The sequence below is a fragment of the Arachis stenosperma genome, chromosome 1 (assembly GCF_014773155.1).
Source record: "Arachis stenosperma cultivar V10309 chromosome 1, arast.V10309.gnm1.PFL2, whole genome shotgun sequence".
Taxonomy (NCBI): Eukaryota; Viridiplantae; Streptophyta; class Magnoliopsida; order Fabales; family Fabaceae; genus Arachis; species Arachis stenosperma.
In genome coordinates, this window is record NC_080377.1 from 12710013 (window position 1) to 12737991 (window position 27979).

The window sequence follows — 27979 nt, forward strand, 5'->3', positions numbered from 1 at the left end:
TCGATAATTAGATCAACTTTGACTCTGAAATAGGAGGAAAAAGAGAAATAATAAAAAGAATAACCCCAAAAGAATCAAATTAAAGAAAATAAATTAAGTCTTTTAGGATACATATTACATTATTCTAATTTTCTACCCCTCATATATTTGATTGCTATTTTTTTTTCTACCCGTCATATCTTTGATTGTTTTTTTTTTTTTTCATTTATTAAAAATCCTATTAAAGCATGTATAGGAGATATGACTTATGAGAATCATGAAGTTTGAACCAATGTGCTTAAATTGAAGGGTGACACAAATTCAGATCCGCCATTGAAAAGATCATTGGCAGCAAGCTGAGAGCCATATTCAGTTGGATGGTGCCTATCCCAGAACAAGAATTTGTGGCGGAATTCGCATACTGTCGCATTTGGGCTACATGGGGTTCCACCGGTGAGAGTTTGATTTCCGCAGCAAGCAGTTGCTACATCACTCAGACCTTCATTAAATATAATCAAATCTCTTAGAGATATAAGCATTTACGTATGTTTTCGTATAAACTCAAATTTTTAAGAAAAGTGATTTTTCGACAAAATTTATTATTAATTTTTGCCAAGAAATGAACATAACTTGTTTTATTTTGTGCAATCTATCATGATGAACAACTTACCATAAAAGTTATAACCCTTCGATGATTATACTTAATAAAAGAAAATAAGTGTAGTATTAATAGAAATTTATATTATTTTCAAAAAAGGATTTTACTATCGTTGTATTTCTTAATTAAGGTCTCTAACATATATATAAAAAATATATATATTTAAAAACTTAGAATGTATTTAATTTGTATTTTTATTTTTAATATTTTTTATTTTTATAATTTTGTAAAGAAAAAAAAACTAAGAGATAAAAATAGAAAATAAACTTTTATTATTTTGATTTTTTTTTACAAGATTTTAAAAACAGGACACAGTAAAAATGAAAATGCATCCTTAAATATTTAGGATTTCCATATATATGCTCTGTATTTTAAATTAAAATAATTGTTCAAAATAAAAAAGTTAATATTTTAAGATAATTATTGTCTTTTTTCCAATAACACTCTTAATTTAATTGTGATAATTGAGTACAAATTAGTTATACATATATGTGAATTTATTTAAGTGTAATTTACTGTATTTATACAATATAAACATTATTCAAAATTCATTTATTACTTTCTTTTTTAAAATTGTGATTATTTACAATTTTTTGAAATAGGTAGATAATAAACTTTGAAACTTTAATTTCCATTATAACAATAATCTTAACAAAATTCCTGACACATAAAACCCTTGAAACAAAGGTAATTGAATTATCTAGAGGCAGATGCATGTTTACCAAGTGATGCAGGATTGTTGATCATTTCAGTGGTAATTGAATATGTGTTTCCAAAGGAGAAATTAAATTCAGGGAACTTTGATGAGTTCAAATCTAGCAGCATATAATACAATCCATAGTTAAAGAGTTGAGCAACAGCATTGATTTCATTGGAAGAGTTACCACCATAACTTCCACGCACATCTGGGACAGAACCAAGAGGAGCAAGACCTAGTATGCCAAATTTTCTGCCTCCCAGGTTTATTAAGTTCTGTAATGATCAAAGGACAATAATTGTTAGATATTATTATTATTATTATTATTATTATTATTATTATTATTATTATTACAATCCTGCTACATTACCAATAGCATTTCTGTCAATTTCTGTCAACTCTTGTTTATAACGATATTTTATGGAAGTGTCTTTATGAATGTATCTAATAAAAATTTCTTTTTTATGACCGTATCTAATGGAAGCGTCTTTATAGATATATTTTCTGGATGTGTCTTTTTATATATGTGTTTAAAATATAATAATTAATTATTGTTGGCAATAAGTTGGTAGATAATATATTAGTACCCTATACTTCTCCTTAATATTATTATTATTGGAAATAAGGCTAGCACAATTAATCCGAATTGATTAAAAGCTAGTTCATTCGTATAAATAATTTATAATTTTAGTTATTAATATTGATAGTGATCTATGAAGGAAAAATAATTAAAAGAGAATAACAAAATAAAATCTTCACCACAACCATTCTAAAAATATTGTTAAATAATTATTAAATATTAAAATAAATAGAACTGTTGATAGTATTAATCATTCCTATTTAAAAATATGAGAGAAAGAGAGGGAAACTAAACTACTATAAAAATCATTTTTTTAATTAGTAGTTATTTATTTTATTTTTAGCGATAGTAAAAATAGCTATTAATATATTTATCAATAATTAGACATTACTTATTTTATATTTTGTTGTTAAAAAATTTTAATAGTAATTGTATAATTGTGTGAAAGGCCTTTTTAATGATAGTAAAAAATATACCATTGTCATTGTAACATATAGTAATAATGACAAATATATAATTACCAAATAAGACATATAGTGGTCATTATGTTATTGTCATTAAAAATTTACCATTAAAAATGATTTTTGTTATAGTTTTGATACATTCTTTTACAATACTGTTTATTTTAAAAACTTAAACTAATAAAAAAAACACATGAATGATTATATTTTTAATATACTTTTCGTACAAAATTTTTTGTTAAATTTGTATAAGTTTTTTTTTTCAGATTGTCTTTTTCTTTTTATGTAACAACAATTGAATTACTCTAAATTTTTAAGTCAAAAAAATTTTAATATTATATTATAAAATTATTTTTTTTAAATAATTTAAACTAATAAAAAAATATATGAAAATATAAATACTTTATTATCTTAGATAAATTTTGTATATACTAGGGACACCACTACTACCAATCCTTCGAAGTAATGAAAAGTAGAGGTGTCAATTTAATTAGCCCTAAGCTTTAAGGTTGAGCTTTAACCCCATAAAGACTCTATCTTTTAAGATCAAATTAGCTGAAAAAAATTCATATCGAGAATAGATTCAAAATAGTTCGAAAAAGAGGAAAAGATATTTCACTATATTATAATATGTACTATATGAATCTATAAATTAATTAACGAGACATATATTTGTCTTCACTTTTGTTATCTAAGATTCTTTGTAATCGAAATATATATTCACTTTTAGTCTATAATTCAGCATAGTAAGAATATTTATTTTTCACTTTTAGAGCTAAATCTAACGTGTCTCTACTACTTATTATATGCCGTTTAATGTCTTTCATGAATAAAAATGTATTTATTTTTAATAAAAAAGTAAATAAATAAATAAAAAAGGAAAGTATGTAATGGGAATGAAAGAAGACCGTGAGATGAGCTTGATAGCTAGCGATCAAGTCCGGCAAGAATTGTTGCAGTTGTTGGATGAGGCTGCTGGAGTTGCTTACATTGAACATCAAGAATTCATTTATGTCATTGCTTCCCACACTTATAAGGATTAGAGATTTGTTGATTATACCTTTTGCGGCACTTTCATTTAGATACCGTGTCATATTGTCGCCAACTCTTGAGAATTGTTCAATTTGTTCTTCCATGGATATAACCCTCCCCTGCATGTTTCCATCCATATATTCATGTTTTAGTTTTTGAAAAACATTATTCATACACCAAATACTCTTAGCATCTGTGTAAAAATACATTACTAATTAATTGTGTATTTAAATTATTTTTTAATTGACAAAAAATGTATGTTTAGTCATTAAGGAAATATTGATATCAAAATCGTATTGCATGTTAATCAACCAATTAAGATCTATTTTTTATTATTTATTAAACTATCAATGTTCAAAGGGGAGTACTAGATAAACAATAGCCATCTTGAACAATATGAATAACGACTAATCAAATAAAAACATACTACATCTCTAAATTAATCATCTAAATTTTAATATTAAAATAATCATCTGTATACCTAGTAAAATAAACATTCGATATATTTATTGTTCACATTATTTAATATTTTCATTGTCTACCTATACTTTTTCATGTTCAAATAACCAATATTAGTGAACTATATTAACATTATATCTAAGTCGTGTTTGAAGTGTAAATGAACTTGAGAAAAGAATATCTTGTTAAATAATGTGTGTATAGTACTTCATATAGCATGTCATATTTTATTTAACATGACACATTGACAAAATATTAAACTTTTATTGTTGAGTTATATATACTAAATTAACTACTTACCTAATGCAACCTATTAAGGAATTAAATTGTCTAAGTTAAACGGAGGGAGATAGAGAGAGATATACAAAGCGTTTTTTTCCAGTGTGGTGGAGAATCCCTGCTCCTCCTCCAGCAAAATTGACTCCCTTAAGGATTTGGGTGTTGAAATCTTCTGTATCATTTTGTACAAGATACAGAAATGGCGGTGGACTCTCCTTGAATCCTAGTAATTGCACTGACCATGACCCAGAAAACAAACACTATTATAGATTAATTAATTATTAGAATAACATGTATATTATTACGATCCATCTATATATCATATCATGCATTAAAATATTAATGCTTGAATTGCACTACAAAAAAATGCCAAATAGCAGCGATTTATTTAGAAATTGTATAAAAAATTGACCAGCAATGGTTTATCAACCGTGGTCCTTTAGGATATGAGGATTAGTTTTTGTAGCGATTTCTAATAACCGCTGGTATAATCGTACTAATTCAGTATATTGCGTTAGATTATCCATTAAATTATCTAACTCAGTATTATTGGTTTCATCGGAATTGAATAATCACTACAACAAAAACAGTGGATGCATGATGCCAATTATATACATATGTATGCAGCTGTTGTTCCCTGCTGGTCTTTCTTTCGCGGCTTATAACCGCCACGATATGAAGAGTTAATATTTAATAAACATTTAAAAAAAGTTGCAGCTTTTGAACTGTTGTGATTTTACTTTGTAGTTTTAAATATGAAAGGAAATTAAAATGTAAGTATAACGCAAATTAAAGAGTATATATGTAATATAATTTAGCTTGAATAATTATAAAATTATTTTTAATTAGTGTTAATACACAAACGTTATTCAAACAAATTAAATAATGATAATAATAAGTAGCATGATTATTCTTAATTAATAATAATAATAAGTTTACCAATGCAATCAGCAGTGTTATAACCATTGCTAAACCTTCCAGTAGGCTTGGAGTGAGAAGGAGAATAATCAATCCCATAAAATGGCATATCAGCCTTTGACTTTGTATCATTCAAGAAATTGTTGGTACCAACATCAAAAGTTGAGTCCCCAAATATGTAAACTGCAGGCACTGCTGGATCTCTATACCCCACCACATTCAATAATAATCTCGACCCAACAACCATGGCTTCAGCAGCTAGGAAAATAATAATTAACATATTCTTCATTATTCTTCTCATGATCGCCATATATATAAAACTTTAATTTTGAAAATGTATATGTATATATGTGCTTTATGATATGTTTATGTGATTGTAAATTAATGGATAGGTTTGATAATTCGGCTCCGAAATATAATAACTACGATTTGGACAAACATGCAAGTTATGTCACCACTGGCTTTTAGTGCGAACATTTCTAGCTGTAAATATTCCAAAGTAATCCATTTGGTTGGTGCTTCAATTTTTTGTATGTGTTATTGTTAAGTTTATTCATTCATTAATTTAAATAATTTAATTACTAATAATGCAAAGAATAATACAAGAGTTCTCTACATAAAAAGTATATAATTTACGTTTATATTTACTAAAAATTTGTACATACGAATTAATACCGTTTATATTCATATTTTTTAGAGTTATACACATAAATTAATAAAATTTATTTATTAAAAATAATTTAATATTTATACTAATCAAATAATAATAAAAAATATTAAAAATGACTGGTTTCACAAGATTTTTTAATGCAAATCTAATAAAAATTATGCTAGCTAAAATATATTTATATTGTATTATCTCAAATACTAAACACATAATACGTGAGAATTGAGATACGAATCTAATTTAATTAATTTTTTGTTTGACATTAGCACTTTTATCGAATGCAAACCTTCATAAAATTTACTAACTCCGATGATATAGATAAACTTGTTCCCCTTTTTGTTGGTTTGTGCTCTGCAAAAATAATCCAAGAGATAAATGCCGTCATTGTTTTTTCTTGACTTGGATTAAAACTCCTAACAATGATATCGTTGGATATTAGTGGCTAAAACAAAAATAATCATTTTAAAAATAAATTAATAAAAGTGGTTATCAGAAAGAAAGAGGCAAGCTAGCTAGTTTCTAAGCAAAATTAAATAAAATAAAGAAAAGAAATTTTAGATAAATAACTAGCCTTGATAATTATTATTATATATACTAAAGGTAGGAAAGAATATTTTTTGAAATTGTTATGCAGAAAATTTATAAATTATAATACATATATATAATTTAACTCAAAAATATTATTTATATACCAAAATTAATTATTAATATATTTATATATATAATATTTAATTTGTTTTAATATATATTTATATTTTAATATATATTTTATGTTAATAATTAATTTTAATATACACCTAACATAATTGAACTTAATTTTACATGATAATCAGGTATAATTATTTGTGTAACATTTTAAACAAAGAATGATGGTTGGCAAACCATTTCTTGAAGGTTATATTCACATAAGATTCTTCTTGGTATTTTTTAACATCCTTTATGTGATATAATAACAAATCCAGCAAGCACCATAGTAATTATAAAACAAGTAAAAACTATTAAACTAATTCGACAATTATTAAAAATTGAATTAGTTTGATAATAAAATTATTTAAAATGAGTAATTCATGTGTTGGATAATTTTGTTAAATATTTTGAATAATTTTATTAAATTAATTTAATCTTTAATAAGAATCAAATAAATTTATATATTTTTATAATAAAAAAAGAGATTTAGTATATCCTTAATAAAAAACACAGGGAATAGAAGGAGAAAAAGAAGTGACGTCATCACATTATTTATGCAAGCGGGGCTTTCTTTCTGTTTAGTACTTTAGTTTAGTACTTTAGTGCAACCCAAGAATAGATTTCAAAAAAAAAACTTTGTGTTTAGTAATTTAGTTTTCTTGTTATTTTTACTATTGGTATTATATTATTTATATATTAAAATTAGTCACTAATATATTTATATATATAAATTAATATATATGTTATTTAATTTATTTTTAATGTAAATTTATATTTTAATATGTATTTTATATTAATAATTAATTTTGATAATTGGTTTTAATATACACTTAATATAATTACTAATATATAAAGTAAGTAAGGCATATGCTATGAATATTCTGTAATTCATACTTAGCATTCACACACACTCAAAATTTATTGATTCAATATTCTGCAGAATATTTTATTTGAATACAATTAAAATAAATAATCATTTTTAATATATCAACCAAGAATATTTTATAAACATGAAGTCATCAGCAACTAAAATAATCAAAAGGCTTTATAACATTATAATCAATTTTTTTATGGCCTATATATGAAGCATGGTGGTGGTGACCTAAAATGTGATGGCGTCCATAGTTAAATTAAAAGTAACGTTAGCTGACAATGAAATCAATTAATTTAGGCTAGTCGTTAGTTAGTTCGTTTATTTAAACAGTTGTCTGAAAATTCTAATTCTATTTTACGTATACAATAATTTATTAATTAACGATAAATCTTTAAATATAATTTGGATTCGTAACGAAGTAAGGAAATGATCCATGCTTAGATCCATGGCCATGAACATAACTAACGTACTCATACTCATCATCAATAATTTTATGCATATATACATCTTAGCTCACAGGCTTAATAACTATGAATGGAATAACATTGAATGTGCTTCGGTTGGGTCACTAAACTTCCAATTTATATTACACAAGAAAAAGACAAATATGCATGCAATCCATTAATTGATTTATGTATTTATAGTATTTTTATTTTTTATAATTTTATAAAAAAGAAAATAATAAAAAATTATTTTAATTCAGTATTGATAATATGATGATTTGGTTCTGAATAAACTAGAGGATGAAGTTTTTTTATAGAGCATGTTCTTTATACAATATTATATGTTTGTTTGATCCATTCCAAAAATAGATAGAATTAAGAAAAAATATTATTATTTTTTAATGTATCTTTCTTGTTATCTTTATCATTATTGTTTATTGCATCAGTTTGAAAAATTAGTCTGCAGACTCTATCAGCACAAAGTACTGCAGCAAAATGCTAATACTAGAGACATGAGAGACAAGAGAAAAATAATGTTTATGTTGTGAACATTTAGAATTTCCATTTGGGTATCTCTACCCTTATGGTTTAACTTCTTTGTTATGTTATTTTTCTCTTTTAGCACCCATTATCATTTTCTTTTTCTTTGGTTGTCACAATGCAAGTTAGAAAAGCATATCTGAATATTATTTAGTTAAACATATTTTTTATTAGGAACAAGTATGACAAAAGGTAGTAGAACCAAACATACCAAGTACTATATGTCTATATGACATTCTCACTTCTCAGTATCTCTTTCTGTAAGACAAAATATATCATTATGTATACAAAAATAATTAATAAAAAGCTAGATTGCTCTCAGGTTTTTTGGTTTAGAACTGTGACTTCTTGAATTTTAGTGCATCAAAGCGAGCTGCAAGTTCGTCGTAATCTGGCAATTTCGGATGGACACGGACACTGCTGTCTTGTTTAAGGAAAGACGAAGGAACAGATGGTGGCGGCCTCTTAGGTGGCAGAGTTGAAGGAGGTTCTTCCACTTCAATCTCTTCATCGCAGTCGGATTCATCAAACTTAATATCTGAATGTCCTGCAGAAGTTGGATGGTAGCTGTGCCTCTTATAATCATTTCCACTACCATACATTTCAGTAGGCGATGAATAATCTTCATCTTTCTTATGTTCAGACCTCGGTAAGCTCCTTGACCTGTACATTTTCTCCTCAATTGTTGATTGATGAACCATGTTATTTGAGTTATCCAACTTGTTATTGTAAACATATGGTTGAGGAGCTTCATTGTTATGGTCTTTCATAGCCATGTAAGCAGCAACTTCGGCCGCGGCAATTGCTTTCTTAGCTGATTCAGCAGCTGCCTCAGCAGCAGCCTTAGAATCCTCAAAATGCATGTCACCACTGCCTCTTTCACCACCTGAGAATCTGAAAAAATAGCAGAAAATCTTATTAGAAAACAATATGTCAAAAAAATGATCTTATAAATATAAATGGCAGGATAGAGTTCGGTTTTCACCTAGTAATTAGCTTGTTTGATTCAGATGACACATTTGTTGTAGGTATGACTGTTGGAAAGCTGCTTGCACTAACAAAAGTTTTTGGCCCTTCCTATAGACACAAAAAGTAGTCAAATTGGCGATGAAAATTTGATTTGATAAACATAACTCAGACAAATGAAAAATCAAGAGACAGAACTTATTACTATGAGCTCTTCTGGAGGCTTTAGAAGTTCCTTTTCAGACTCTGCAGTATCCCATTCTACTTGATGCTCTTTAGCTATTTCCTTTAATACTTTCAACTTTAATTCGCCGGGAGGTGTTCGCACTGAGAGCTTGTCGATTAACTAAAAGATACAGATACAGCAATTCAAAAGCACAAAGGTCAGTAGTGAATTAATGTACATAAGTTATCCGAAGAATACAGATGAATGCAGTAAGTAAAGTTCTACCTGACGATTTACGCCACAGCTAGGTCTAAGATCGGTAGCTGCCGACACGAAATCCTTCCCGTATTTCTTCTCAAAGATATTCTTGAGCGAGACAAGTTCCGGAATTTCGGAGCACCTTGGGGCTGCAAATATTAAACTAGCAATTCCTTCTTTCAAATCTGTTGGACAGTCCCTGAAAATAATTCCGAACTAGCATTACGATTTCGACATTCAAGTAGGTTAATACTATTGAGAAGACAACAAAAAAAAGGTACTCATATATATACTTCACCTTTGCTTTGAAATGATTGAGAGTCTGGAAACTACTAATTCACAGAAGAGCTCAATGAACTCATTTGCAGCCAAAATATTTTGCTCTCTCATCACATGCTCAACCTACAAATTCACAACAATGACATTAGAACCCTAACTTAAATAATGCCATCTGAGAATGCAAATTCATCAAGAAACATCAAAACTACTTTCATTAATGAGTAATGCAATCCACAAGTGGCAGCTATATGCTAACTGTTAATAACTGTGTATCATTGGAAATGAATCGAAACAAAGTATCTAAGCTAGTTACTGTCTAATTATGGATCAAAGCATCTTTAAGATTGAAAATTTTTCACTAAATCTCGAATTTCTCATGGTAAGAGTCACACAATTACTGAATATAATTAATTTCTGTAATCACATAATAATTGCACTAAAACCTAATCGCTATCTAAAATTAAAAAAAAAAAACAGAGGAAGCAAGAACTGAATGTACTCTAATGCGAGCAGTGGCATCTTGACCGGAGTGGAGGAGCATGGCAATGTCGCGCCTCATCTGCCTGACGACAACCTCCCGCTTGTTACGGAGGAGCTTGATTCTGGCGACCGCCATCTTGGCCGCCGTCTTGCATTTGGAGGTGTTGAAGCCTAAGCCAAGGAGGGCGAGCGTGAGCTTCATCGCCCTTTTGGCGCGTGAGGTTGCACCTGTTATTCCAGTAGTCGTCATGGTAACTGCTCAAGACTCAATGCGTGAACTATGCTTTGGAGGTTTAAGGAGAAGGAAGTGAGCAATGAGAAATGTAACGGTACGCTGAAATAGTCTTTTCTATTTTTTTATGCGATAAAAATTTTTAAAGATAGAAACTTATATTAAATTAATAAAGGGAAAATATGTGAAATTGTTTGTTTTTTTTGTGGGAAAATGTAGCCGTTATGGGAATAATGGATTGGATTATTGATGATTGTGTTACTGGCTAGTTTCTATGTAGGATGGAATCCTATGCTAATGCTACCCACCGTGTAGATTTGTGGAATCACTCAATGAGTCTCTATCTGTGTGCCACGTTTTCTATCTAGGGATTCGTGAACCTTATTGACTAAGTTTGAGTTAAGCTTCTTCTAAGATCTAGGAGTTATATTGATTTAATTTCTGAGATATTAATGGCTATAATACACCATGTCTTTTGTGTATTTATTGTTGTCTAAACTCAAAACTTATGATCTAACTTTTGTCATGTTAGACATAGCCAAACCACGTTATATTAAGCTTTACACACACAAATCTCTTCTATAAATCAAACAAGTAAAAGAGTACGTGATTTGATACTTCAAAATAATATGAAATTTTAGTATTCTTTAATTGAGTATTTGTGATGACATTTTGCTTGTTACAAAGTGTTTATAAACAAGTGTGGAGGTTGTCAATCTCACACATATTAAAGTGAGGCTTAATTCTACTAAGCTTGTACTTCACCATCAAATATGATAATCTATAATTGTTGCTTATATAAATATTTATGTGAATGGAAAAAATAATTAAAAAGTAAAATATATTAGAATTGTTTAAATAGTAAATCACAAAATTACTTTATAGTAATAATTATTCTCTTTCATTATTTTACAACTATTTATTCTTGTATGTGTTAATTTAAGAATTCGATTGAAAAAAATATATATCAATAATAAATTAATTTACAAAATGAACAACCATGGAAATTTTTTAGAAAATACATATTTCTTTGGCAACGAAAATGAAATAGTATTTTTTTTATGTATAATAAAAAAAGAAAAAAATATATATATATATATTATATGAATATAAAAGATATTTATTTACCACAATATAAAAGATATTTAATATTAATTATGTTTGGGCTGAACTTGATCCAAAATATTTCTTGGGCCACCAACTTAATAGCTGATGATTCTTGACAGGTTAACGAAACAAAGCCTAAGGCCCAAATATAATATCCATGCAATCCAAATTAACAAACCACGAATTAGTTGTCTATGTAGCAATTCATTTACCAACAACAAATTCTTAAATGAAATTTAGATGAGTGACATATTAATTTTTGGTCTGATGGATAAGGGGATACGATAGAAAACCAAAAATAATAATAATTAACCACAAAACCAAATTGGGATAGTTTATTAGTTAGTTCACTAGTTTACTTAAATAAGTGTCGGAAGTTTGAATTCTATCTTATGCACACAACAACTCATTGACAAACAACAAATCCTTAAATAAAGCTCTGATTCGCGACGGATATACTCGACTTGAGGATACTGTATAAAACAAAAAAAATAAAATTAACCACCCACAAATCCTATTTGCTTTATTATTTCACATTTTTATTTAATAAATACTTATAACAATAACAAATTTAAAATTAGTTAAGATTATAAGTTATATATCAAATATCTCTAAATTGTCATTATATATAGTAGATTTTGTGGGGAATACCATGTGTAATACAAAGAACAAAAAATAAAATAATAATATATAGCATACTCTTGTACCGTTAAAAAATAAAGATCCATACTGCAGCCGGCACCAACTTATTAAATCACATATTTATAATTTTTGTATCAGATTCATGTTCTTGCCAGTTAGGCTTTAGACGTAGTTGAAATTATCTGTTTACAGTTAAGAGATGATACACAGTTACACACAATAAATATGATATTCTGCTATCACATTCTGATATTAACTCTCATCACTTTCATTCCAATATGTTTTTGTAAATTATTCAACACGAGTTACCAGACTACTGATAATTATTAATTGATCAATTAATAATAATAATAATAATAATAATAATAATAATAATAATAATAATAATAATAATAATAAGTCTGTGAACTATGGTTAGGTGACCAGTATCGCTACCTCACCAACTTTGGGTAATGCCCATGACTCATATAAATCATAGTTTTCTACAGCATTTTTATTAGAGAAAATATAAAATAGATCTTTAACCATTTTTTGTTTGAAGATATAATAAGTCTTTAATTAAAATTAAATAATTATAATTTTTTATTATTAAAAGAATGAAACACATAAGAAATCTATGAATATTTAATTTGAATCATTGCATTTTTTTTTTGCCAAAATAAAATAGCCAATGATCTATTGTCCGTTTTTCTTTAATTTAATTTATTATAGCCCATAAATTTTGTGGCAGGTCAGAATATGACACACTCTGTTATGTGTAGTACATTGTTATTAGTTTAAGACACTTTTACCAAATGTATTATTAAAGATTCATTAGCCAAAATATTCAAGTAAAGTGAAAGGCGCTTTATAAAGTAAAGTGAAAAGCACTTGTAAATTTCTTTTTCAAATTATTATTATTATTTGGTTTACATACATGGAAAAAAGGGCTAGGAAAGATCACAATATTTGAGTGAACAAAACTTTGATTAACAAGCAGAGTATACAATATTGCTTCATCATTAATGGCACCTAACAACTACATATGTATCTATACATCTGGAAAAATATAATAATATGTTCAAGCAAACCTCCAAATATGCATAACTATATACTATACATGCCTAAAATTAAAAATATATTATGCTCAAGGAGAAATTATATTAAGAAAAGACACTCTAGTATTAATCAAATGCTTAAACAAGCACTCTAACCCTTCTTCAATCCCTTGAATTCCTAATACCAAAGCTTCAAGGCTTCTATTTGTAGATTGAATCCTCTCACCCACTTCTTCTTTGTTCAAATTCTCCATAATAGTAAGTTCCAAGTTGCAAAGTGATAGATCCACTTTTTCAAGAGCATTAACATTCTCTTGTTGATTGTTGTTGCAAGAAATAAGAACACCCTTATGCACCAATCTTGACACAAATGCCCATTTAGTAGGCTTTGATTTCAAGATTGATGAAGAAAGGAGCACAAAAAGTGATTGGAAAATTGAGCTTGTGATCAAACTTGATTCTCTAAGAACTCTTACCAATGCACAAAGATGGTTATCATCAAGATCCAAAGGAGGAGGAGGAAATGGCCCATCATCAATTTGCTTCAAAAAAAGCAAATTTTTTGTGCATTCTTTTCTAATGTTCCTTCTAAGGCTCCAATATGAAGAGATGTATCCTTCAATGTCAAGATTTCCAATCTTTCTCCTCCTAAGTGAAGATTGAAGATCTTCAACACTTGATTTCATCAACATGATGGAATCCCTTGTTTTTCCCAATAGATCAAGGAACCTTAAGGGGCAATCCAAGAACTCATTGACCCATTTCTCATCTCTATGTTGACCTAATGCTTGTTGGGTCAATGGCAATTTCAAGAGATGTTCTATGCACTTATACAATTTACCAAGGCCTAATAGACCATAGCAAATTGTTTCAACCTTTGACAAAGATGATGATGATGATGATGATGAATCCCATGATTTAAGCTTGTTGAGCTCTTCTTCTACTTGAATTGTGCTTGGATGTGATCTAGTTGGTAAACTAATAGATCTAACACCATATTTGCTAGAATGTTTAAAGGTAGCCATGGTTGCCCTTTTCATGATAAAGGGTAACCAAATTTTGTGATGGACTCAATGCTATAATACTAATAATCCTCTTCTATTTATACCTATAGACATCTCAAGTGGGGAAAGGAGAGAAAGCCAAGGGTATCTTTCTGGCAATTGATGCTCATTTAATTTTGATCTAAATATATATTTTTTATTCTTTCTAAAATGTAGGCCGTTTTAATCTTAATTCTTTTAAAATTTTTCTCTTAAATATATTTATTTTTTTCAGCCCTTATCATTATAAATATTAAAAAAAAAACTTTATCTTCTTTTGTTGTTGCAAATTTTTAAACTTTTTTTTAGATCTCTATATATTGCAACTTTGTACTATTAAATTTAGATGATAAAGACAAAAAATTATCAATAATAAAAAATAAAGGTCAAAATCAATTAAAAATTGGACCAAAATTAAAAACACACACACACACACACATATATATATATATATATATATATATATAAACATATCTAATATTTGATATATAATTTATTAAACATGTGACATATGTAGGTATTAGGCAGTGTTTGGTTTTTTTTTTTTTTTCCTGTGACGTGGGTTATGTTGTCACTTGTCACGTCTTCCACCAGCAATAGAACTATAGAAGCAAGCATCACCCCAATATATATAAAATAAAATTGAAATACCTCAATTTTTGTTGTTACATATGGGGAAGGTGTACCTTACAAATTTTTTCCCTCCTTGTTTTATAGAACAAGAAAGGAGACATTTAAAAACACCAATTCCTTTGTCCATGCCTTTGCATCTGTATAACTTCAATGAATCTAAGCAACAATTTATGGTACCTGTGGTTTTTGTTCATGAATGGAGTTAATATATATATAGTGAACACAAATTATTAATTTTTTATATTATTGCACGAATACTATGTATCGGATAATTTTTTATTTTAGAGAATTATTTTTTAATATTAATTGTTTTCTTTGCATGAGATCCTTTACAATAGATCTCGCCGTGTGTGAATGAATATATAAAACCAATTCCTAACCAAATATTCTCTTTTATCTAAACTCCTAACCAATATTTTTAATATAAATTGTGTCACACCACAAAAATTAAATATCATGAGTATATCACAATTCATTCTTTAAAAATAATTAAGAAAGATAGTTACCAATCTTGAATGGTCCAAAGTCCAAACTCTGCCGGCCTAAAAAATAGATTATAAAAATGAAATTTATATATATGATTGGAATAATATCTATCATAGCTATTTTCTATTTAATTGAATAGTATTTATGTGGAATAATATTGATAAATTATTTAATCACAAGGGGCGTGGTTATTTTACCAAAGAAAGAAGACTGACACATACATGTATATGATTTGTCATATTAATACCATATTATTCTATGTGTTTCCTAAAGAAATAGCATGACTTCTAAAATATATATAGTATATAGGGATGCCATATAAAGCATTATTTAATCAGGAGGCAGGCCTGCTTTGAAACACGTCAAATTATAATTTTAAAATGATTCTAGAGAAATTGAAACCTCTATGAGTATATCCATGAACTACTAAGATGCATTATATCAAAGAAAAATATTGTATGTATATTAATAATCAGCTATTAAATTAATTATTATCTATATTTATATATGTATGTATTAATTTATATATTTTTTAATTATATAATTAGTTATTTAAATAATTAATTTTGTTAAAATAATTAAACAATTTTCTAGTAGTATGATGGAAAAAATTACAGGGACACAAAATACATATTATTATTAGAAAAATTATTTTTAGTATTTATTTATTTTGTTTTTAATAATAATAAAAATAACTGCTAATATAATTATAGATAATTAGATATTAACCGTCTTATGTTTTATTGCTAAAAAGTTTTTCAACAATTGATACAATTGTCGATAAATACCTTTTTTAATGGTTAAAAAAATATATAATTGTTGTTATAATATATAATAATAACGACAAATATATAATTATTGCAAAAAATAAGTTAAATAAAATATATATTATATCATTAAAAATTTGTCATCATTAAAAATGAATTATAATGTATTTCTTTATAATAATTAATAGCTTTTTGTTTTGATAAGTTAATAGCTAAATTTTTATACAAGTAAATAACATGATTATTAAAGATACATATAATAATAATTTGACTTACTGAACAAAACCTAGGAACATAAACGCATTTAACTTACAAAACAAATTAAATAACCTAGGAACATACATGAACCCATTTAGCATTTGTTGATAGAGTCTTTTTCTTCTTTCATTTCTTATGGACATAACATAAATATAAGCCACATGCCTATATACAAGATGCTTTTCTATAAAGAAAAGTAGGAGTGGTACATTGTTGAAATTATATACATGAAAAAAAGACATGTGATATATATTCATATTTAAGTTTTTAAAACCTTTATCTTTCTTGATATTCAAGGTCATTGCATAGTTCACTCACAGGTCAACACGTGTAGTTCAGACCATACTCCTTTGCCTCACTTTTGATGACTATGTCTTGAAGGCAGAACTATAAATTTGTCATTTTTGCAACCAACTAAATAAAAAATAAAAATAACCATCGAATAATCAGTTCACTCGTTTGTTTAAAAAAATATTAAAAATTTGAATCTTGTTTTTTATATATATATAGAGCAAATTATCATTAGTCAATAGTAGAATTTTAAATAAAATTTAAATCTACAACAAATTGATTTTTAATTTATCGAACTAGAAAATATATAAAAAATAAAAATAAATAAACCAATAAATAAAATAAATCCTATTATGATTCATGACTCCTAATTACAAAATGTTCATAAATAATTAAAAGGTGAACATAAATACAAGATTTGATTAGTTACTGTAAATCAAAGCTAAGGCAACTGTTCAAAAAGTTTTGTATACTAATAATCACACATGAGTGCACCCTTGTAAATAAAAAAAAATGAAAAAAAAAGTATGTCTAAGAAGTGTTAATTTACAATGAATCAAATTACATGACTAATAATTTTATATCCAATATAAAAAATAAGAAAATTCATTAATGAATATATATTTTTTTCTTTTAGTGACAAAATAAAATTGTTTATTGCAGACTAAAAGAATGCTAATTACTTGGACTTTTTCTATTTTAATAGCCACTTTTCAAAAGTTTAAAATATAAATTAATTATTAGCATGTACTTATTACCATTAAACATGCATCATGCACTAAATGGTTTTAGAAAATTAGATGTACGATTATATGTTACGTTCATTAAAATCAGTCATCACCAATATACAATATATGTTAAAATATAAATATATTTAAAATAAATTAAATTATATATATATTTATACACAAATACATTAATAATTAATTTTAGTGACTAATTTTGATGTATGAATAATATTTTTATTAGATATATATGCAGAAAAAAATAAATAATAAAATTAAGTATATGGCATTTTGAAACCACAACATAGAATATAACAATAAGCTTCTTCTTTGCATTTGATTTCTAACCTTTGAGTTATACAAATTTACAAAAAACTAAGGTAAGAAAATTTCAAATCCTCAGCATATCCCTAAAACTTGGATGTCTAATAGGATTTAGAGACAAAACTACCTTGCTAACTAATAAGAAAACTCTATTGAGAGATCATATTCAAAAGGGAGGCTCTAGTCTTAATCAAGTTCCTAAATGTGCTATCCAAATTATTATCAAGGCTTTCTAGAACATTCTCCAAAGCCTCCAACTTTTCATGTGCTATATGCATCTTCTCACCATTATTAATCCCTTCAATTAAAAGGGTACTTAGAGATGCTTCCACACATTGCAACTCATTGACATTTTGTGAGTTATCTTCACAAGCTATGACCCCTTTGTGCACAAGTTTTGCCACCATCAACCATTTGGTTGACTTTGACTTTGACTTTGACTTTGACATGTTGAAGAAAGACAATAGTAATTGGAACACAAACAAGTTCATTAGTATCACTTCCCTAAGAACCCTAACCACAGCACCAAAGTGGTCACCAAGATTCAAAATTGGTGACACCCCAAATTTGCTATCCATATGCTTCAAATTTGTGATTACCTTCTTGGCATTCTTCTTCATCTTCTTGGTGAATAAATTGTACTCAAGCACACTTTTCTCAACACTTGAGTCTCCTTTTCTTCTTCTTAGAGAGGAATGAAGGGATTGAACATTCTCCTTAATTTGTAGCATAATGTCCCTTGTGATGCCACAAATGTCCAAAACCCTCATTGAACCATCCAAGACCTCTTCAAAATATTTCTCATCACCACCTTGGTTTTGAGAAATCACATGTTGTGTTGATGCCATGTTGAGAAATGCATCCAATGAGAGGTACAAATCTTGAAGCAAGGAAAAGCCAATGGCAATTGACTTAGATGTTGATGTTGATGTTGCTTCCCATGTCTTGAGCTTGATGAGTTCTTCATCAACTCTAATAGTGCTTGGATGAGATCTTGATGGCAAACTAATGGAACGAAGTTGATACTTGCTTGCCATGGTTTTATTCCTCTCTTTTGTTGTTTTTTTTTTTTTTAGTTTCCCTCTAATATTGTAATGGAAGCTCAACTTTGGTGTGCTATTACCAATCCTTGAGTCTTCTTATTTATATAGGTATTAAATATTATTCATTTCCCATTCAACTCCCATAAGGTTAAGTAACAATTAATTAAAAAGAAAAACAGAAATTTTAACTCTTAAATTTTCACAATTTTCCAACACTAAAAAGAAAATCTTTATTCATTTACACACCAACATATAATCCTTTTAACTATTTAATAAAATGTAAAATTAATAAATGCCATTTTTCTAAGTGTTCAAATTTGAAAAAAAAAATAAAAAGTATTTTTTTTTGGAAAAAAAAAAAGGTTTGCTATAGCAAAATTAAATATCACCCAATTTAATCTAAGTGAGGAGCATGTGATACCCGCATGGGTCTCCCTACAATTTTGGTTTATTTGTCACATCTTTCCCAACACTGTGCTCTATTATAGGTGATGTAACACAATCATAGATAGGCCACAAGGGTATATAGTTACAAATTACAACTCATAGCAAGTGTTAAATTAATGTTTTTGAACCTTAGGTTGTATACTTGGCTTCTTCTCCGTGTGTTGGTAAACACAACTCATTACTCATCCCCTAAGCTTGCCTCCTATGTTGCCACATTACCCTATTCATTTCAATTATAAAATATTTTAATTTTGATATATTAACAGTGTAAAATATTTTATATAATTGTATAATTATATTTATTTTTTTGAATAATTATTCATACGATCAATATAAAAGATAATTATTTTTATTAATCTAATATTATGTAATTAAATATACATATAAAATTACTTTATACCAACAATACACTAAAATTAAATTCATTATAAAATGGGGTGCCCTTAATTTCCTTTGTTTGATTTGTCTCAAATTGAAGGAGCTTCAACCGCAAACATGGAGTATTAAAGAAATGTTATTTGCATAGGTTGAGATCCACAATTATTTGAGTTATAGATAAGCTACTTAGAATCCCGAGAACCAAGGGTCAATTATATTTAAACAAAGATTAAATTAATATGTGCACGAGTGGCATGTATTAATACTAATGTTTATGTATGTATATGTTACCGTTAAATATGATACTAAGTTACTAAGAATGCTTTGTATAAATGACGTGCTATAGGGAGAGAATCTTTCATATTTTTCCCCCCTTTCCGATCTCTTATTAATATATACAACAATGCTAGGAAACCAATTTTATATAAGTCAAGAATCAGCTAATTGATAAACCAGAGGCACCGATAACTTTAACCAGATGTTGCTACTGATAGATACACGAATGTTTCTTTTTCTTGTAAATTGGATGGTTTTGGATATGATTTATATGTTTCATGTGTTACGCATTAATAAAATATAGAGTAAAGGACATTTTCGTCCTTGACCTTTTTTTTTTGCGGACATTTTCGTCCTCAAGCAATGGAAAATACATTAAAGTTCCTGACCCTTAAAAAACGTAGACATTTATATCCTTCCGTTGAATTCAGCCGTTTGCATTGAACGGAAAAGGCTGAGCTAGCAGAGATGGCGCTGAGGTGGCACGTAACGGAGGCCAAGTGGTATGGAGCATTTCGTAACAGGACGTATAAGTCCCTGGAGACGGAGCATTTCGTAACAGGACGTATAAGTCATGGAGACGAAAACGACGTCGTTTCGTCTCTTCCCCCATCTGCCCTTTTCTTCTTCTTTGGTCCCTTTTTCCTTCAATTCTTCTTCCTCAGCCCCTGCCTCAATCACCGCCGCACAGCCGCGCCTCCGTCAGCTACCATCAATGCCGGCGACCTCCTCCTTCCTCTCTTTTCGCGTCTTCTTCCCTTTCTCACTCCCTCACTCCCATTAGTCTCTCTCTCCTCACCCTCCTTTCATCCACCGTTCATCCGCGACAACCTTCTCGGCGACCCACTACCGCCGTGCCGCCGCCTCTCTGCAAAAATTAGTCTCAAATCTCGAGGGGTTAGGGTTTTTTTCCGCACCAACAATAATGAACAGTGTCGGATCGGGATCCTCGGACCTCTGCATAAATGACACTCTCACTGATGACGAGCTTTGTTCGATCCTGGCGATGGTTTCACATGCTTGCTCGAATTGGACCTTGCCCAGTCCGTTTCGCGGTCGTTCTATCCCGGCGTCACCAATTCTGATCTCGACGTCATTGCCAATGGTTTCACATGCTTGAGGGTCCTCAATTTGCATAATTGTAAAGGTGAACTCTTTTTCTCTTTTTTTCCATGTTGTTTTTGTTTGTTTTGCGTGAAAACCATTGAAATTGACCTTTGGGATGTTGCTTTTCTTCTGATGTGGAGTGAAATTTTCAATGAGATTCACATGAAATGCTTTTGACTTTTTCCCCTTCATAGATCAAGGAGAAGGACACTGCGTGGTTTGTCAAGTTATGCGTTCCCTGGTGCAAGCATTGGTAATTGATTCATTCATTCTCTTAACTGCTTTTATATTGTTGAACTAAGAGTGATTTCTAAGCTGTAAAATGATGATGCTTATTATTACAGTAAGAACTTGGGGACGTTGTGGGATGATTTGGGAAAAGCAATTGAAGGAACTGATGAAATAGAGATTGGGGAAGTGGATTGCGGTGATCATCAAAGGAGCTTTGTGGCATATGCTTATAATGTAGTGTCGCATGTTTCTTAAAATTTCATGCTATGTTTGAGTCTACTCTGCACTCTGCTTCTACATTTATGAGTTCAATGATTGATATATTTTATTCTTGTAAAATTCTGAATTGCATTAGACAGTTAATTGAGTATCAACACTGTCAAGACACAAGTGCGTGAATGGAGGAAAATATTTTTGAATGGTCTTGGATTATTGGATATAATTTATGTGTGATTCTTTACTGCTTTATCTAATTATCTGAGCAGCCATGAATGAAGAAAGGTATTCTTTAACTCAATAAAAAACATCATGGCTTTTCTCACCATCAATTATTAACTGATTTATCCACTTAATTATTTATTTATTTTACTTGCTGGATATCTGTATTATCTATTCCCCATTGCACTCTCACCCCATGTGTTAACCAACGTTTGAGGGAGCATTAATAGATCGAATTTTAAGTTTATATGTTTTTTGAATTGCCAGGTTCAAGGGATGTTGATTCATTGAATTACTTTGTTTTGGAAGAAGCTAATAAGGCAGCAACAAATGCACAAGCACAACAACTAGATAGTGATAGAGAACTATAACTACTTTTTGAGGTATATCTTTTGCTTCTGCTTTATTTTTATATTCTCTGTCTGGACCCTTCAGTGTTATCCCTCGACACATGGAATGTTTTTTGACAAATTGATCTTTGGTGAAGGTTGACAAGAGAGAGAGACTAATGGGAGTAAGGGAGTGAGAAAGGGAAGAAGACGCGAAAAGAGAGGAAGGAGGAGGTTGCCGGCGTTGATGGTGGCTGACAGAGGCGCGGCTGTGCGGCGGTGATGGAGGCAGGGGCTGAGGAAGAAGAATGGAAAGGAAAAGGGACCAAAGAAGAAGAAAAGGACAGATGGGGGAGGAGACGAAACGGCGTCGTTTTCGTCTCCAAGGACTTATACGTCCTATTACGAAATGCTCCGTCTCCAGGGACTTATACGTCCTGTTACGAAATGCTCCATGCTACCTGGCCTCCGTTACGTGCCACCTCAGTGCCACTTCTGCTAGTTCAGCCTTTTCCGTTCAGTGCAAACGGCTGAATTTAACGGAAGGACATAAATGTCTACGTTTTTCAAGGGTCAGGGACTTTAATGTATTTTCCATTGCTTGAGGACGAAAATGTCCGTGAAAAAAAAGGTCAAGGACGAAAATGTCATTTACTCTAAAATATATTTAATTATATGGAACCAACTAATGAATGATCAAAGCATCTGTTCCATGATTTTTTTCTAACACTAACGTATTCTCTCCCAACTAATTAATTATGTTGTTCTATTCTTGGCTGATTATTAGTTGGTTCCATATACTTTTCCTAATATATATTGACGCGTGTTTGCAAAAATAACTAGTTGATATTTTGTGAAAGATTTGATTCATTAGGTTTATGGCATTTGGCTACGCTGTGTTGCTTAGTCATTCACCTAATTGTATATATAATCTATATTTTTACTATTATTACATAACATTAGATATGTTGGTAATATAACTACAAAATGTTAGATAACTAGTCTTTTGGTGTGTTAGTTTACAACTCTCGGAAGAAATGTGTTTTTTCTTTATATTGAATATGCTACACGAGAATTACACTATAAAGAATAAATAAATTATCACCCAATTGCATTTGTTATTATATAAAATAAATGTTGAGAGTGGGATTTGAACCCACGCCCTTTCGGACCAGAACCTTAATCTGGCGCCTTAGACCAACTCGGCCATCTCAACTTTGATGGTCTTCGTGTCTTTCAATTTATAATTTTCGGTCGCTCTTTATTTGATTCATCACATAAGCAGACGCCCACATTTTTTAAGGGCCATTCGCTATTTAATATAAGGATACTTTTTTAAGTCAAACCCAATAAGAAAGGCCCGTATAACCAAAATAAAAATGAGAAAGGCCCACAAGGGAAATAGATTTCAAATTTGGAAGTAAAGAACCACAGGCCTATGAACAAAAAAAAAAAGAACCACAGGCCTAGCCTAGTTGAGATGACACATTAACATGTTTCTTAAAATACTGTATCAAAAACCAACTTGAGTTAGTCGAGTGGTCAACTCGGGGTTTCGAATCCGCCTTATGCATGCAGCAACTCATTAGCCAGCGACAGACCCTTATACAGACCCTCTGCATTGTCATCAAAAATCTTATTCATCTATCACTATTGTACCCATCTAACATCAACAAATTTACATAAACTGAAGTATCCACTACTCCGTCCTAAATTAACTCATTACAACTTACTTCAAACAGAATAGTCACTCTTTTCTAGAATACAAGATGACAAGTTTTGAAAAAGAAACAATAGAAGGTAAAACCATCACACTGGAGAAAAGAGAGCAGCACAAATTCATGACCGATTGCATTAACTTGGTTGGGAAAGTTATCTCGAACAAGGAGCTTCCATTCAAGACCATCAAGAACACGCTGCTGGGAATATGGGGCAATCCAGAAGGCATATCAATTTCTGCAGTCGACAAAAATAAAATTTTAGTCAGCATCAAAGACAAGAGAAAAGGGTTACAAATACTAAACGGAGGACCTTGGAGCATAAGGGGACAACTTCTCAATCTTCAAACATGGACCCAAGGGATATCTGTGTATGAAGTAGCACATGATTACCTGGAGTTTTGGGTTCAGATTCACGGACTTCCGCAAGAATATATCAATGCAGACACAGCAAGAGACATTGGCAGCAGAATGGGAATTGTAGCAGAAGTGGAAGATCCAAGGGTGGAAGAGGTATTGGAAAGGACCTTTCTCAGGGTTAGAGTGGCAATCGATGCATCTAAACCTCTCCCTACTAGATTTTGGATGGACAGAAATAACTTGCCAAACCTATGGATTGGATTTAAATATGAAAGGTTACAAGACTGTTACTGCCTAAACTGTGGGATCATAGGTCACAACAAGAAGGAGTGCAAGAATCCAACAGCAATGGCTTGTTGGAATCCAAGAGAGCCAAAATACTCAATGGGTCTAGGGGTGGCACAGGCTAGGCGGCTGAAACCGAGGGAGGAAAGAGGTAGTAAAGGAACAAGTTCTATGTGGCTGGATGAGAAGGAAGAAGCGCGTGAAGCTCACCGCTTAGAAAGCGAGGATGACATACCACAGGAAGCGGCAGAAAGCAGAGCTGGAAGTGAACAGGAAAAAGGAAGGTGCATGAAAAGTTCTGTTAAAAAGAAGGCTCTAGAGGTAGCAGATGGAGATTGTCAGAGAGTAGAAGAACAGGTAAAAAATATCCCTGAATCTCTGCTGAACATAGATAAAGAGAGAGAAGGAAATAACGACAAAACTGGTAGGAAATTAAAAATGATTGTTAGGGATTTTGAGGAACAAAGAAGGATATATAGGAAGGAAAAAGAAAGTGGTGGGCCAAACAAAACACCTATAAGAGCTGAATTGAATGAAGATTGGGCTGAATCTCCACTAAAGCCCAATGTAGAGAAGCATCAAAAAGAGGATATGCTAGTTGAAAAGGAAAGGAACATGTCTATTGGGCAACTTTTAAAAGACCATGCAAGCAACAAAGCTGAAGAAATTATGGGGACGAGTTTAGAGGCCTATGTCAATTTTACAACCCAACAAAAGATTATAAGCAAAGACATAGAAATCTGCTGTGGTTATAGGGAAGACAGTAATGAGATGCTACAAAGTAACAAACAGATTTATAAGACACTAGATGGAGATACTTATTTTGTAGAGCTGGTGGATGAAGACGAAAATCAAACTACAAGCAATGACAAGGCGATAACGATAGCAAAGGATTATGAGATGGAGTTGGCTCAAAGAATACAAAATAATCTAAGCCTGAAGCGAAGAAGAAATGAAGAAGATTACTTGCAAATGGAAGACATAGGTGAAAAAGAAGAAACTATGTTGTACTCTCAAAATGTGTCAAAAAGGAAGAAGTGCTTAAATGAAGAATGGGCAGGGACTAGCTACCAGAAATTACAGGGGAGAAGCAATGTTTTGAAATACTCAACGGCTGAGGAGGCGGGCCTTATCATGCCCCCAACTCAGCCATGAGTATTATTAGTTGGAATTGTCGTGGAGTGGCGGCCGCGGCGACAGTTTCGGAGTTACATAGTCTGTGTAAACAGATTAAGCCCGCCATTGTCTTTCTTATAGAGACTAGAGCTAAGGAAAAAACTATTACTAGGCTGAAAAAAAGGTTGCATTTTGAAAACGCTTTTTGGGTAGAACCCCGGGGTTTGTCCGGAGGGCTATGTCTCTTTTGGAATGAAATATATAAAGTTGATGTTTATTTTTGGTGTGACAATTATATTAAAGCTCGAATTGAAGATAAAAATAGAAACTCATGGATAGGTAGTTTTGTGTATGGAAACCCAAATTATAACAAGAGAAAAGATCAATGGAGGAGTATCACAGCTGGCAACAACAATGAAGGAGTCCCTCAGCTCTTTATTGGAGACTTTAATGACATTTTAAGTCAGGAAGAGAAAGTTGGACTACACCCGAAACCGCAAAATCAAATGCAAGAATTTAGACAGTTTGTGAATTCCAACTCTTTGATGGACCTTGATCTAAAGGGAGGAAAATTTACCTGGTTTAGCAATCCAAGGAATAGATTTGTGACAAGGGAAAAAATAGATAGGGCTCTGGCGAACTGGGAATGGATGTCTATGTATCAAAATGCATCACTCTCGTTAATGTCAGCTGTTAGTTCAGATCATTGTCCTCTTATTTTGGATGTGATTCCGGTCCACAGAGTAAGGAAATACTTTAAGTTTGAAGCTTATTGGGCTGATCACGAAGATTGCTCTAATGTGGTCAAAAGGGGTTGGTGCAAGGAAGAGCAAAATGGCGATGAATGGGACAAAATCAGCAGGAAGATCAACAATTGCAAGGAGGAATTAAAGAAGTGGAGTAAAGTTACCTTCAAAAGAGCCGATAGAGAGATCCAAAAAATGAAAGATGAATTGAAAAAACTACACAATTCAGACTTCACAGAGGAGAACCAAAGAAGGATGCAACTTCTGAAGGAGAACATAGCAACATTATGGAGACAAGAGGAAAAGTTTTGGGGACAGCGATCTAGATTAAAATGGCTCAGATGGGGGGACAAAAACACAGCTTTCTTCCATGCCACCACTATTCATAGAAGACAAAGGAACAGAATAGAAAGACTGAAGAATGCCTCAGGTCAATGGTTAAATAACACAAGCGAGATTATGGAGCACATTGAAGAACATTTTCAAAAACTTTTTTCTTCTGCTACTAGACATGAATTCGAAGGCACAATCAATAAAATTCCACAACGAGTTACTGAAGAGATTAACAAAGAGCTACTCATGGATATTACGGATGAGGAGGTAAGAAAGGCAGTGTTTAGCATGGGTAGCCTTAAGGCTCCAGGGCCTGATGGATTGAATGGGCTTTTTTATCAGAAGCATTGGGAGGTAATTAGTAAGGAAGTTTGTGCGGCAGTAAGAGCTTTTTTCAGTAGCGGACATATACCAGAAGAGATAAACGAGACCACAGTGGTTCTTATTCCAAAAACAAAGAATCCAGAAAGTCTAAATGAGCTTAGACCCATTAGTTGCTGCAATTTCATCTATAAAATAATTTCAAGAATAATTGTGCTAAGACTAAAGAAGTGGATGGAAGCTATTGTCTCTCCAACACAAAGCGCGTTTGTTGGAGGAAGGCTCATTCAGGATAACGTTGTTATTGTTCAAGAAGTTTACCATAGCCTAAATAGGAAAGGAAAGGGAGGATCAAATAGTTTGGCAATCAAACTTGACATGAATAAAGCGTATGATAGGCTGGAATGGGATTTTTTAGAAAAGGTTCTTTTGGCCTTCGGATTCCAGACAAGATGGGTTAAGTTAGTAATGGAATGTGTTAGAGGAGCGAACTATAGATTCAAAATTAACGGAGAGCTATCGAGAAAGATAAAGCCTCAACGAGGTCTTCGGCAGGGTGATCCACTCTCGCCTTACCTATTTATCTTAGCAGCAGAAGTGTTCACTATCCTTATGGATGAAGCAAGAAGAGAGGGAAGAATCTTGGGTGTTAGGATTGTCCCCACAGCCCCAAATATTACTCACTTGCTATTTGCAGACGATTGCATCATCTTTGCGGAGGCAAGCGAGGAAGAAGTTTTTCAGATCGTAACAATTCTTAATGAATACACAGAAGCTTCGGGTCAACGAATAAATCTCAATAAATCAGGAATCACCTTTGGTAATCAAGTATCCATTCAAAATAGGGTTAATATTGAAGAAATACTAGGGATGCCGGCATGGG

At 30.7% G+C, this 27979-nt stretch overlaps 4 protein-coding genes and 1 non-coding gene across 7 annotated transcripts; all 5 read right to left on the reverse strand.

Annotated features, from left to right (window-relative positions):
• Positions 1 to 213: 213 nt before the first annotated feature.
• LOC130946466 (GDSL esterase/lipase At5g37690-like) lies at positions 214 to 5353 on the reverse strand. 3 transcript variants are annotated; one of them, XM_057875241.1, is made up of 5 exons: positions 5085 to 5353; positions 4232 to 4380; positions 3284 to 3526; positions 1525 to 1609; positions 214 to 478 (listed from the first exon to the last, which is right to left on the reverse strand). In XM_057875241.1, exons 1-5 carry the CDS (start codon positions 5350 to 5352, stop codon positions 255 to 257), a joined length of 969 nt encoding a protein of 322 aa, XP_057731224.1. In that variant the 5' UTR covers position 5353; the 3' UTR covers positions 214 to 254. The 3 variants fall into 3 exon arrangements, with proteins under 3 accessions (XP_057731224.1, XP_057731218.1, XP_057731210.1); XM_057875235.1 differs by having other exon boundaries at positions 1522 to 1609; XM_057875227.1 differs by having other exon boundaries at positions 1360 to 1609.
• Positions 5354 to 8449: 3096 nt separating this feature from the next.
• LOC130940958 (uncharacterized) lies at positions 8450 to 10716 on the reverse strand. The gene is made up of 6 exons (XM_057869267.1): positions 10443 to 10716; positions 9963 to 10066; positions 9692 to 9863; positions 9446 to 9586; positions 9260 to 9351; positions 8450 to 9168 (listed from the first exon to the last, which is right to left on the reverse strand). The coding sequence occupies exons 1-6, from the start codon at positions 10671 to 10673 to the stop codon at positions 8607 to 8609; spliced, it is 1302 nt and encodes a 433-aa protein (XP_057725250.1). The 5' UTR covers positions 10674 to 10716; the 3' UTR covers positions 8450 to 8606.
• Positions 10717 to 13319: 2603 nt separating this feature from the next.
• Positions 13320 to 14576, reverse strand: LOC130936617 (uncharacterized). The gene has a single exon (XM_057866715.1). The coding sequence runs from the start codon at positions 14479 to 14481 to the stop codon at positions 13531 to 13533; it is 951 nt and encodes a 316-aa protein (XP_057722698.1). The 5' UTR covers positions 14482 to 14576; the 3' UTR covers positions 13320 to 13530.
• Positions 14577 to 18117: 3541 nt separating this feature from the next.
• Positions 18118 to 19005, reverse strand: LOC130965408 (uncharacterized). Its single transcript, XM_057890199.1, has one exon. It carries the CDS (start codon positions 19003 to 19005, stop codon positions 18118 to 18120), a length of 888 nt encoding a protein of 295 aa, XP_057746182.1.
• Positions 19006 to 23352: 4347 nt separating this feature from the next.
• On the reverse strand, positions 23353 to 23433 carry TRNAL-AAG (transfer RNA leucine (anticodon AAG)). The gene has a single exon. It is a non-coding gene; the product is annotated as a tRNA-Leu (tRNA).
• Between the last annotated feature and the right edge of the window lie 4546 nt (positions 23434 to 27979).

Coding starts and splice junctions, on each gene's coding strand:
- LOC130940958 (XM_057869267.1), bottom strand. CDS start 10,673: ATGACGACTACTGGAATAACAGGTGCAACCTCACGCGCCAAAAGGGCG. Junction 10,067..10,442: donor ATGCCACTGCTCGCATTAGA/GTACATTCAGTT, acceptor GTGAATTTGTAG/GTTGAGCATGTGATGAGAGA. Junction 9,587..9,691: donor GCTGTGGCGTAAATCGTCAG/GTAGAACTTTAC, acceptor TGTATCTTTTAG/TTAATCGACAAGCTCTCAGT.
- LOC130965408 (XM_057890199.1), bottom strand. CDS start 19,005: ATGGCAAGCAAGTATCAACTTCGTTCCATTAGTTTGCCATCAAGATCT.
- LOC130936617 (XM_057866715.1), bottom strand. CDS start 14,481: ATGAAAAGGGCAACCATGGCTACCTTTAAACATTCTAGCAAATATGGT.
- LOC130946466 (XM_057875227.1), bottom strand. CDS start 5,352: ATGAAGAATATGTTAATTATTATTTTCCTAGCTGCTGAAGCCATGGTT. Junction 3,527..4,231: donor ACACTGGAAAAAAACGCTTT/GTATATCTCTCT, acceptor GGAAACATGCAG/GGGAGGGTTATATCCATGGA. Junction 1,610..3,283: donor GCTATCAAGCTCATCTCACG/GTCTTCTTTCAT, acceptor TGATCATTACAG/AACTTAATAAACCTGGGAGG.